This window comes from Xylaria bambusicola, assembly GCF_022495145.1.
Source record: "Xylaria bambusicola strain CBS 139988 unplaced genomic scaffold F5B22scaffold_7, whole genome shotgun sequence".
NCBI classification, from domain to species: domain Eukaryota; kingdom Fungi; phylum Ascomycota; class Sordariomycetes; order Xylariales; family Xylariaceae; genus Xylaria; species Xylaria bambusicola.
The window spans coordinates 489,770-500,599 of NW_025953560.1; the positions used below are offsets into that span (position 1 = coordinate 489,770).

At 50.0% G+C, this 10,830-nt stretch overlaps 2 protein-coding genes across 2 annotated transcripts; both read right to left on the reverse strand.

Moving 5' to 3' along the window:
• Positions 1–357: 357 nt before the first annotated feature.
• Positions 358–5,907, reverse strand: F5B22DRAFT_661272 (uncharacterized protein; the record flags this gene model as incomplete). Its single annotated transcript, XM_047980356.1, has 3 exons — positions 358–680; positions 744–2,445; positions 2,500–5,907. The coding sequence occupies 3 exons, from the start codon at positions 5,905–5,907 to the stop codon at positions 619–621; spliced, it is 5,172 nt and encodes a 1,723-aa protein (XP_047833900.1). The 3' UTR covers positions 358–618.
• A 174-nt stretch (positions 5,908–6,081) lies between these two features.
• Positions 6,082–6,492, reverse strand: F5B22DRAFT_594496 (uncharacterized protein). Its single transcript, XM_047974052.1, has one exon. It carries the CDS (start codon positions 6,412–6,414, stop codon positions 6,190–6,192), a length of 225 nt encoding a protein of 74 aa, XP_047833901.1. The 5' UTR covers positions 6,415–6,492; the 3' UTR covers positions 6,082–6,189.
• Positions 6,493–10,830: the final 4,338 nt, after the last annotated feature.

Below are 10,830 nucleotides of genomic sequence, written 5' to 3' on the forward strand. Positions count from 1 at the left end.
TCGTTAGAGGGGAAGTCCACAAAGACGTCCCCGCGTCTTCGTGAAAATTTGCCGTTATCTATCTACCGTTCCTTGATGTTTTTGTCTTTTTGTTGAAACGTGTCCTTAAATGTATGTTATGTGTATGGGGGAGGGACCGATATTTGTGTACTGATGTTTTCATCTGTCTAGGCTTGGAAATTCCATCTCTATAGACAAGGGATGAACAGGAAAGATGATTGATGATGAAACGTGAAAAACTTTCCTCCCTTTCCCTACTACCCTAGTGCTTGATTGCTCGAAGCATGGGCAAGAATCGCAGCGAGACCACTTGCTCTATGGCCTCCATGATCGAAGACGTTGTGCACGATTAGCGGACCATCGAGGTCTCTGAGCACACCCAGCGCTCCGAGTATTTTTATCAAATTTTTTGACAGAGTTCGCCTCCCATAGACCCCAACGGGTAAAATGAAGAATCCTTAGATTTGATATAGGTAGTCAAAGGGGGCGATAATTAGTATACTATGTAGTCGAAGAAGTATTATTTTCGAGCAGTGGGTTTCATTATTTCATGTTCTTGAAGTCGACTTTGAATGGTGACGAAGGCGTGATGATGTCAAGTAGTCCTGAGCGTTTCCCCTAAAACGTCTCGGACTCCTGGCTCAACGCACTGGAAGGGCTAGCAATTGTACCAAAGGTATCTATAGTCGGTTGTTAGATATTGATTTTGATTGACATCGAAATGGAAATCAAATTGCACTAACCACGCTTGCGTCGCCGGTCATCCTTCTCGCCGTCCTCACTTCGGGACGGGGTCATGGCTCTGGGTCCACTTGGCCTTCTGGTTGGCATACCAAGAGCTCCGCTTAGGTTCTTGTTCTCAAACCTCGGGCTTCCCGAGTGGTAACTTCCAACATGAGTGGCAGTAGCTGTGCCGTAACCACTCTCAACACTCTGGTAAGGCAGTGGGCTACCCTGTTTCTGCAGTAGCTTACTCGCGCTGGCGTTCTGTGGTGGCGTCTGTGCGCCTGTAGAATGTGTATCTAGCGGCTCCTTGGGAGGACGTGCAGGTCCCTGAGAGCTTGGAGAGGCCGCTCCACCCCAGTTGTAATCCTCTCTAGCATTAGAAGCACTGTTGTCGCTATAACGGTTGGTATTTTGTTGGGGGAACCTGTGAAGCGATGTGTCTGATCTGGCCCAGTCAGCTGATCTGGGAGACATGGGCGAGTCGTAGTCTGCAGCGGACGTCTCAAGCGCGGTGCGGAAGCGTTCTGTCTGACCAGGCCGAGGCTGTGGGTGTTGGAGGTTAAGCGAATCGCGATGAGCCCGGTATTTAGGATCTTCAGGGGTGGCATACGTCATGGGCGCGGTGGTTTGTTGACTTAATCCGGGAGTACCACGACTGTCCATGCCTTGAGGGAGTAGATCAGGTGCTGAAAAGCCTGTGTGAAGCTTGTCATCCCCATAATGATCCTGCTGCAGGTAGGGATCAAAGTCTGCCAGGTCAGAACCTGAGCGGGAGGGAGGTTGCTGCGGGAAATCATCTGCGGCTTCTTGTTTGCGAGAGCTGCCACTGCTACGGAACGCTTTGCCTAAGCTAGAGGCTGTTGTCTCCGACCAGCGTGAAATTTTAGGGAAGAAACTGGAACTTTTGGATTTCCTCTTGCTGTCAGCAGTTCGTGGAGTATTCTCGTTGCTAGCCGATAATTGGAGGCCGTGAGAGGTCTGAGGCGGAGTTCCTAAAGGAACGGAGCCGCCCCTTTGTCTCTCGCTGGGTGGTGACAACATGCCGTCTCGGGACAAACGATTTTGTGCGGTTCCAGGAGTCTGCTCATACTCACCCTCATCTTCTTGGACAGTGCTGATACGGTGATCGCTGAACTTTCGCTCACTTGCTGCTCTCATAGATGGTCCTCGAGACTGAGGAATTGAAAGGTGCCCTGATTGACTGGCGTGGCTCGCAGTGGATGTGCCTGCATTGCCTTCTGGTTCATAACCACGGTCCTGCTCATATGGGATCTCGGGCTGGAAGTTGTCCACGGATGGAGCGCGTGTGCTCATCATGCCAACAGGAACGGCCGTCTGGTGTTTGAGGACGTCAACGTCCGTCAGTAGCTGGATAAGCATATCCTCTATTCTGCTCAGATCGCTCGTGCCTTTGGCGCTTAGTCCTTGTAGCGCCCTCCGCAATATGTTGCGTTTCTTGGCTCGCATATCCTCGGTACCAGCTTGGGAGCTACCTTGGACAGATCTCGCACTGCTTCCAGGGAAAGGTCTCGGGCCACCAAGATGGCGCTTAATGCTCTTTTCGGTATTAGCATTGACATCATTGACAATGGTATCTTCTGTCTCGGCCAGCATTTTCTTGATATCATCAAAAGAGTTGCGCATCTCGGCGGCCGAGCGAACCAGAGTCACTAAAATTTCGGTGTCTCTAGCACTCCTCTGAGCATCGCGAACCATGAGCTATAGAAATTGTTAGCAACTACGTGATGAAATAGCTTGACTAGTGAAACTTACATGCTCCATCAAGGCAATGATGTCTTTGCTCTGGATCCTGTCGATACCGGTCCCTGTAGCAGGATCGAACAGAGGTGTTTGCATCCCCTGGGACATGCCACTAAGTCTCAGATCCTTAGGGGCATAGAAGGGATCATCAATATTCGCAGGTGCTTTACCCCTGATATCACGTGCTTCGTTGGGAGCTGCCGAAATGTAGCCTTCGTCAGCGCCTCCCATTCCAGGACTACCGGTATGAAACGCACCCCTGTAGGTGTCGGCTCCGTAGCCAGCGGCGCCGAACATGTTCCCATCAATGCCAGGCAAATTAGCGATAGGGCTGGCCCCCTCGTAAGGGTTCGTGACCAGAGTATCTCTCTTCCTGTCGCCTGATGTCCGCTGCCACTCATCATCCTGTTCTTGACTGGGCTGCCTACTATGCGAGGCGGCGATTACGCCGGCAGTCGCGTTGTTCTTAACTGGTGTCGGAGTCACAGAGCGATCAAAGCCATTTGCTGCCTCCTGAGTTGGGGTGGCTGGTTCCTGCCATTGGCTCATGTAGTCTGGGCGAATGTGGTCAAAGACTTCATCCGCGGCAGACGGGGTGCGTTGTATTGATAGTTGGTCGTCATCATAACCATATCCGATCTCTGGCTCTGGGTTATTGAAGTCTGGTAAGCCATTAGCCTCCATCTTTGGCTGGCCTTCACTATAAAGACGATCCACGCTGTGACGTGGCGTCGTGTCGGGTCGATAACCATTCCTAGCTCTGTCTTTGAATGATTTGTTTCGAAAGACGCCGACAGGAGCGGACTCCTCTTCCCCGTTTTCCTCGTTCAATGGCTTACTCTCTTGATTTAGCTTCTTGAGTTCGGCGGCCGCAGCTCGACTAAGAGCAGCAGCAGTAATTGCAGACTCTGATGTGGTTGGTGAGTGGCGATGTGCCGATTGGGGGACTTTTTGCCCATACTCATTGAGCTCGTATTCGGCAAACTGATGAGAAGCGGTTGAGCCCTCGTGTTCTCTTGAAGGCGATGGCGAATGAGTAGCCTGTTCCATGGGGCCCATTGATTGCTTGATTGGGCTAATACCTCTGGAGCTTTCATTGTATGACACTTGCGAGTCTCTATAATCCTGCCCACCACCAACAGATCCGCTCATCATCGAAGGGTCAACTAGTGAAGCAACTGCAGACTCGGGTCCGAATTGTTGATGAACCACTTCGGGGTTACCTTCAATGTACTTGACAGCTTGGCCCGAAGTTACTGGTCCAATATCGCTGTTTTCGGTATATACCGTGTTTCTGTAGCCAAGGCCAGAGCTCAATATGCTACTTCCTTCATCGCCAAATTCACGGCTGCGCATATTACTTGGCACAGAACCTTGTGAGCGAAGCTCTCGGTCGTGGTAGGGTGATTTTGAGGGAGAGGATAAATCGCTGGCTGTGACCCGCGAGTCGCGATAACCCTGAACCTCACTCTCGCCCTCAGTATATCCTGAGACACTCTGTATCGGGCTGAGTCCCCGTCTCTCTTGTTGATATGGGACATACCGCAGTGGGGCCGGCACATGCTGGGAGTCGTAGTATAGAGAATCATCTTCGTACACGCCAGGTTCGCCTAAATGGCCTGGCTCGTCATACTCATCTTCGTCATAAACGTCCTGCTGAGAGTATGCAGGGTCGTAGCCTTGACCTTCATAATCTGGGTGTTGTGCTGGCCCTTTGCGTGGGAGGGCACGAAGATCACCATGGGAAACGTTGGCGTGTTGAGCACCCAAGTTCTGCAAAGTATTGACAGGCGATCTTGTCGGAGTCGTCGAATCATCCATGGATTCCATAGAAGCAACGCCTCTAGCAACTTCACGGATGGGCATCATCTGTTCACTAGCAGATTGAGGCCGGTCCGTGTCAGCTGATAATATAGAGGTCCTAGTCATCTCGGAGGGATTTATCTCGCTAGTCAGCGGCATGGGTGGTTCGACTTTGTGGTCGGCTTCCTCATCCTCGAACTTTTCGTCAAGTTCGCGTTTTGGTGTTTCCGCTCTTCGCCGCCTCCGTTGGCGCTTTTCATCTCCCCGAGATTTGGAACGTAGAGCTGCCGCACCGACTGCCGCCCCCAGGGCGGCATCTGTGAGAAGGTCTCGACTACGGCGTGGTGTTGCATCATCATCCTGTGCATCTTCTATATACGAAAACTGACCAATGCTGCTCTGAGGAGAAAGGTCGTTCCTGGCTTCACGGCCTCTTGACCTATTTGATTTTTTGGTATCGACAGATATCCGCTTGTCAGCAGCTGTAATATCCTCTCGCGATACCGAAGTAAGACTGGATAATGACTCCCGATCTTTGGGCTTGGTTTCTCGCTGGCTCCTTTCTCGCTTGATAGCGTCAAGTTCCGGTAATATGAGCCTACGAATCGCATCTTCAACCGTCTCGAGGAGTTTCGGGTTGTTTATGGATATTTTAGAAGAGGAATGTGAGTCATACGATCGATGACTTGGCGTTAGTTGTGAGATTTGCGAGAGAACGCTAGGATCAGCAGCTGAGACAACAGATTCTTTATGTGTCGTCCCTTTCGATTTCCGTCGTGGGGAGCTCCTGTGGTCAACTTCTTTCTCTATGACATTACTAGCCCGGCTTTTTGACTTATGTCTCCGCTCTGGCTTGCTTGACTTATGTGTGGTGCTTCCGTGGTGTTCACTGCGTTGCTTGCGGTTTGCTTTGTCGCCAGCAGCTGCCAATGGTGTTGAATTATAAGCATAGGGGTCTTCACGAGAATTACTCGGGCCTGATCCATCAAGGAAACTATCGGTTGGGATGGCAGAAATATCTGACATATTCCCAGCGTTGTAGGTGGATGACTTGCTGTCAGCCGCTGGGATGAGTGGGCTGGAGACCTTGCGACGACGGCGAGTGTGGCCAGATCCAGGGTCAATGTCCACCTCGATCGGTTGTCGAGAGATAGTGGACTCCTCCGTTGCAGAAGCGTATGAATGCATGCTGTGGTCGTCTTCGAGTTCAGATAAGTCTAATTCGCTATTTAGGTTTGCAGTTGCAAGCGCTTTTTTCGACAGTGAAGTTACCCTTGAACTTCTCGTCTCAGTTATCTGAATATGGTCGTTGTTGCCCCGAGTCTTGGAAGGCGTCAGGCGGACACGGACACTTGGCTTCCGATCCGTTGCTCTCGATCCGCTAGTTGATGATTTGCCGCCCTCGAAGTACTCGATCAACAACGAGGTTTGCGACTTATTTGCCCTATGACCACGCGTCTTGATAGTTACCGGCGTCCCGTCATCTGGCAGAGAGTAATGTGATTCTTTATCGGTTACTTGAGACAATTCGGATTGGGCAGGTTCTGTGGGAGAGATCATAGACTCGGACTCGGTCGGTGCAGGTAATGGTGGTGCCCTCCTATAGTCCACACCCATCTTGTTGCCGTTGCGATTGTTGCCAGATCTCGAGATGTGCGCCCTAGACCTATCTGCAGCCTAAGGCCCGCTCCTCCCAGTTTGTTTCTGGTAGCAACGGAGAAGCGTAGCTGTGCAGTGGTAGGGTGGAGCGAGCAAGGCGCTTCAGCAGGCAAACAGAAGCCTGCGATCGAGGCCGATTAGGTGATGATAGGGAACCCCTTCAGAGCATACGTGTGAACGTAGCAATTCTATTATACAGGCAAGCTATGCTGACTGTTGAGATGTGTTAGCCGAATTGGTTCAGCCTTTGTGGGTTTTGGCAGCGGATCCCCATTCACAGCCACGGCAATTAGTCGATGTGAGGCACACTTGTTCTACACCAGCAACGCTGAGAGCAAAAAGCAAAAAAAGAGGAATTGACACACAGACAACTTTAGCGAGGGGCTGAGACACTATCTCAACACCGTTGAGGTTAGAAAAAACAAAATCCCACCAAAAGTGCGCCGAGCCTGGAGGAGTAAACATTCGGAGCCCAACCTGTGCGCAAACAGGAAATGGCAACAAGTGGCAAGACCAACAACCAATGAAAAGGCGAGAATAACGAGAGCAATGAATGGACAATACTTACGAGGGACCCGTCAGTATGCCGCGCACGTATTATGCGCATGCACGCTCACACTCCGAGCAGAGATCGGGGTGAGGGTTGACGGTGGAAGTGGTGAGAGGAAGAAGGAGGGATGGGTAGTTTGGTGAGATGAGATGAGCTGGCTAGCTACGACTGGAGGTGGTGGTATGCCAGGTAGATAATGAATAGAGGTGGAGGTCGGGATGGTTCCGTCAAACTCGTTAGGTACCAAGTACCTCTTCTCCTGGTACCCTGAATCCACAACTGGCTGGTAGTACTGGCAGTACTGTCGATACCGGCAGGTGATGTGATGGTCTGTCGAGCACGATACCAACCAAGATGTGGTTAGTCGGTAGTCTTAGTATGCGATTAGCGGTGGTTGTCTTGAAAGCTACCTGCCTATGCAAATGCAGGTGCGAAGATTATACTTGAAATAAAGATTTAAAGTATGGAGTACAGTAGAGTAGAGTAGAGTTAACTCCAAGTGAAGATTAGAGATGCAGAAACTCGACGGTGATGGAGTCGTCGTGCTGCATGCCTCGTGCTTCCAGACCACAGATGGAAGATTGACTTACCAGCACTACCTATTGCCAGTAATAACAATGAAAATTGACAATGTAGGCATGAGGCAGCGAGCGGCGCGTTTAGGCATTGTTGTGTGGTTCGAGAGGGACAGGTGGGCTCATCATGGGCAAGCCTGGTAGAGGCATCCCGTCGCTCGGGGGGGAGCAGGGGAGCAGGGCACATCTCGGGAGGGAGACCAAAAAAGAGTTGGCTGGGGGTGGGAATGGGAAAGGCCCCACTCTCGTGGTTGATGCGTTGGCTCTACCTCCGCCATCCCGCGAATCAGACGCTGTAGAAGCACTCTCGTCACTTGACAGGCGATCCGTTGGGCTGCACAGACAGGGAATACCTGCCTATCCATCCGTTTTTAGTACTCTGTCCTGTAGTCTAGGTAGTTGGTTGTAGTCTCTTCCATGTGTAGGATCATTCTACCTACCTAGATCTACCAGATACCTAGGACAGTGAGTAGGCATCTCCTTGAGCTTCAACAATCTCAACAAGTCATTACTTTGTACTTGAACCGAAATATGTGTTGCTAAAGGATCACACGTTCTCGACTACCCTTTCATTCTGTTCCTAAATCAGATCTAGATCATCGTGGGTATAAGCATCGTAGCTAAGTTGTTGAAATAGCTTCAAGTTCAGCAGCAACTACCTAGGTACTACGTATGTGAGTCGAACCAGTAATATCAAGCGAGGTATATACAGATACAGCACGGCAATACAATACGGAGCACTGTACCGTATGTTCTCACAGATAGTTACATGTACATGAAAAAGTAGGTATCTTGTCTCCAACATATCTCCACTACCTACTGTACTACGTATGTATTTATTTGTCTCTCTATCCACCAGCCAGCCTCCTCAGTTATGCACACAATGTTGGTTCAACCCTACCCTACCCTACGTACCAAAATACCCAGCGATGAGGTAGGTGATGTGATACAATTTCCACACCGGGACTCCGTTTGTGTTCCTTAAAACCTGGCCCCTGATGTTGTTGCCCTGGCCTAGGTAGAACTGGTGTATGCGTACTATGTAATCATACTACGAGTCAAAATGATAACCGGGCTCTGTTGTAATGAGATTGACAAGAGGAAATTTAGATGCTACTTAGACCGTCGTCTTAGCGTCTTTGGCCGGGCGACGAGCTCAATCCATGACGGTTTCAACACCGGCGCGAGTGCTTAGGGAAAAAAGAGGGCCTACCACTGCCCAAGTAGGCAGTGCAATATAATCGCCAAGCATTGATCCTCTCACTTCGGATTCGTGCCCTATCCCGATCAGAGCGAGTCATCAGAGCCACCGATGTTGATGCTCAACCCTCAACCCGTTGCTGTCGAAAATAGCACGTGGAGAACATAGATGGCATAATAGGAGGTGGGTATTATTACTTTAGGTATCTCTTCGGGCAGCTTGCAGCGACCACAATACCATCATAGGTATCTCCTCACGTTCTATACGCAGGATCCCTGGTTGACGTTGCATAATACCACCGGCCGGTATACTACATGTACATGCTGTAAGAAACGAAACGTGACGAGCCGACCTATGGAAGAATAGAAGGAATCCATTCGGTCGCATTACATATACAGACAACATCATCAGCCATCCCAATCGGCAACACCCAAGTAAAGCAGAGAGCCAAATCAGCACCCCTGGCTTCGCCGGATCGACGCTACATTGGAATCCACCATTGCTACCCCGTCCGAGCGTCAAGAGCCCTCTTTCGGCCGTTCCCCTCCCACCTCCATCGTGGGGTTTCGGTTACCAAGGATTTTATTTTGCTCAAGGGCCGGCGTCCCTTACCTATTTGAACGCGGTGCGATTCACACCTCTTCAAAAACCCCCAACCTTCCGCTTCTGTGTGTCTTCGTTCCTTGCAGTACACGCACTCCGTTGCGGTGCCGAGGTGCTAGCGAGAAGCAAGAGTTCAGCACATGTACGAGTATGTACGAGTGAGTGGCCCGTGGCAAACCCGGTCGCGCCCTGCTACATATGTACGGCGCTTCCTTCGTGTATCCCAGTGTCCACTGCATGCTTCGGGTAATAATAAGTCTGTGGCAAAGCGAGCTACCGATGTCTCTAAGGTTCTCACACCGCTGCATATATATATCCACCGCCCTGCGCAGAAGATCTAGGCAATCACGCATTTTAGAGGTGGGTGGGTTGTGTGCGTACGTCATGCCGTCTAAGACAATGCTAGTCGTCATGTCGCCAATACATTTTCCTGTCCTACCTACATACGGTCCCGTACACCTGGAGACGTTCTTTTAGGTATCTTGTGATCTATTAAAGAGTCCACTCCTGTTACACGACTACCACGAAGTCGGACAGGTAGGTTTATGATCAGAGTCGCAATCACGGCGTATTATATATATTAAGGCGGGATTAAACCCCCTTGGGCCTGACTGAGTCCTGCCGCTTTTAGCCCGAACCCTGCCGTGCCGTGCCGCTCCACCAGTCCGGATGAAATACCTGATTAAACATGCATGCCTAACCTGAATTCTGCATTTCCTACAGTTCTAAACGGATCTTTACGTTTTGGATTTTTAGTTGAGTGAACAACCCAGTGTCCACCCGGGATGTCTCACGACATCTTTGGATGCTAGCAGCCGCTTCGATTTTTGAACTGGAAGCCTACATATGTATAGGTATACGGACTATAAGACTAAGTCATCATCAAAGAGCGAGATCCCCACAAGCTCCCCGAACTTCACCCCCTTCCTAGACTAGCGAATGAGCACAGTCTTGAGTGATACACTCGGCATCGCATCCCTCGCATCCAAGTACCACCTGTTGGCTTCCCCAGCTCACCTGCCCAAGGATCTCTTGCCGCTTCTTTCTTGGTTACGATGTTTTCCGTGATGCTCGCGATAGCACACTACTAAACATGTCAAAGGCTGGCTTTACCAACTTCGCGAGCAACCAGCATCGGATTAGTTGATGGAAAGAGAAAGAACCAAAGAACCAAACCCTGGCAGGGGATATATCTTATACTGGGCATAAGTCTGTCGACTGTGACCTATTAAGACGCACTCTGGAGTGTCCAAGGACAAGATTATCAATGTTAGTATGGGCTGCTCATGCCTGAATTATCAACGGACTACTTGCTCTGTTTGCTGGGAGCAGAAATACAGATGAGAACTCTCGGGGGTAAGTATATGACACGATAGGAAACAAGGGCTAGAATTGTGCAAATACCCTCTAGAACTGAATCGCAGAGATCTGGGGTATGCTTGTTCTAAATGATGTCCTCCATATCATGCTTAGCTCCTTTTTACCTCAGCACTCAAGACGACGTAGCCGAGAAAAATAGGCTTATTCCTAGCAATGAGAGGAGCTACTGGAGAAACCCATCAAAGAGAGAAAGGAGGTTATGTGTGAAGAGACGGACTGGAAAGCATTCAACGCGGAGATGTTGAGGTTACAGTTTCTAGATGTTTTTAGATCCTGTTGAGTAAATATTCTCAAAGAAACAGATTGACTGCCCTCACTTATTGGCGTGCTATGGTGCATATATAATATCACAACATGTAGTACATTAGAGCTTTTCCTTCCTTTTCTCTTCAAAGACATAAAGTAATGCCTCTCAGCAACGATAACCTCAACAGCACCATCCCACTCAAACACAGCCTCATCCAACTCAACCGTTAAACCAATCCCCGACCGTCAATCTACCTAATTCGAAGACCATTTCCCATGCAAAACCTCACCTGACCTTCTCATGGACTGATCCAAGCCGTCCTGGT

What these genes read in the sequence shown, in the direction of transcription:
- F5B22DRAFT_594496 (XM_047974052.1), bottom strand. Translation starts at nt 6,414, where the DNA reads ATGTTTACTCCTCCAGGCTCGGCGCACTTTTGGTGGGATTTTGTTTTT.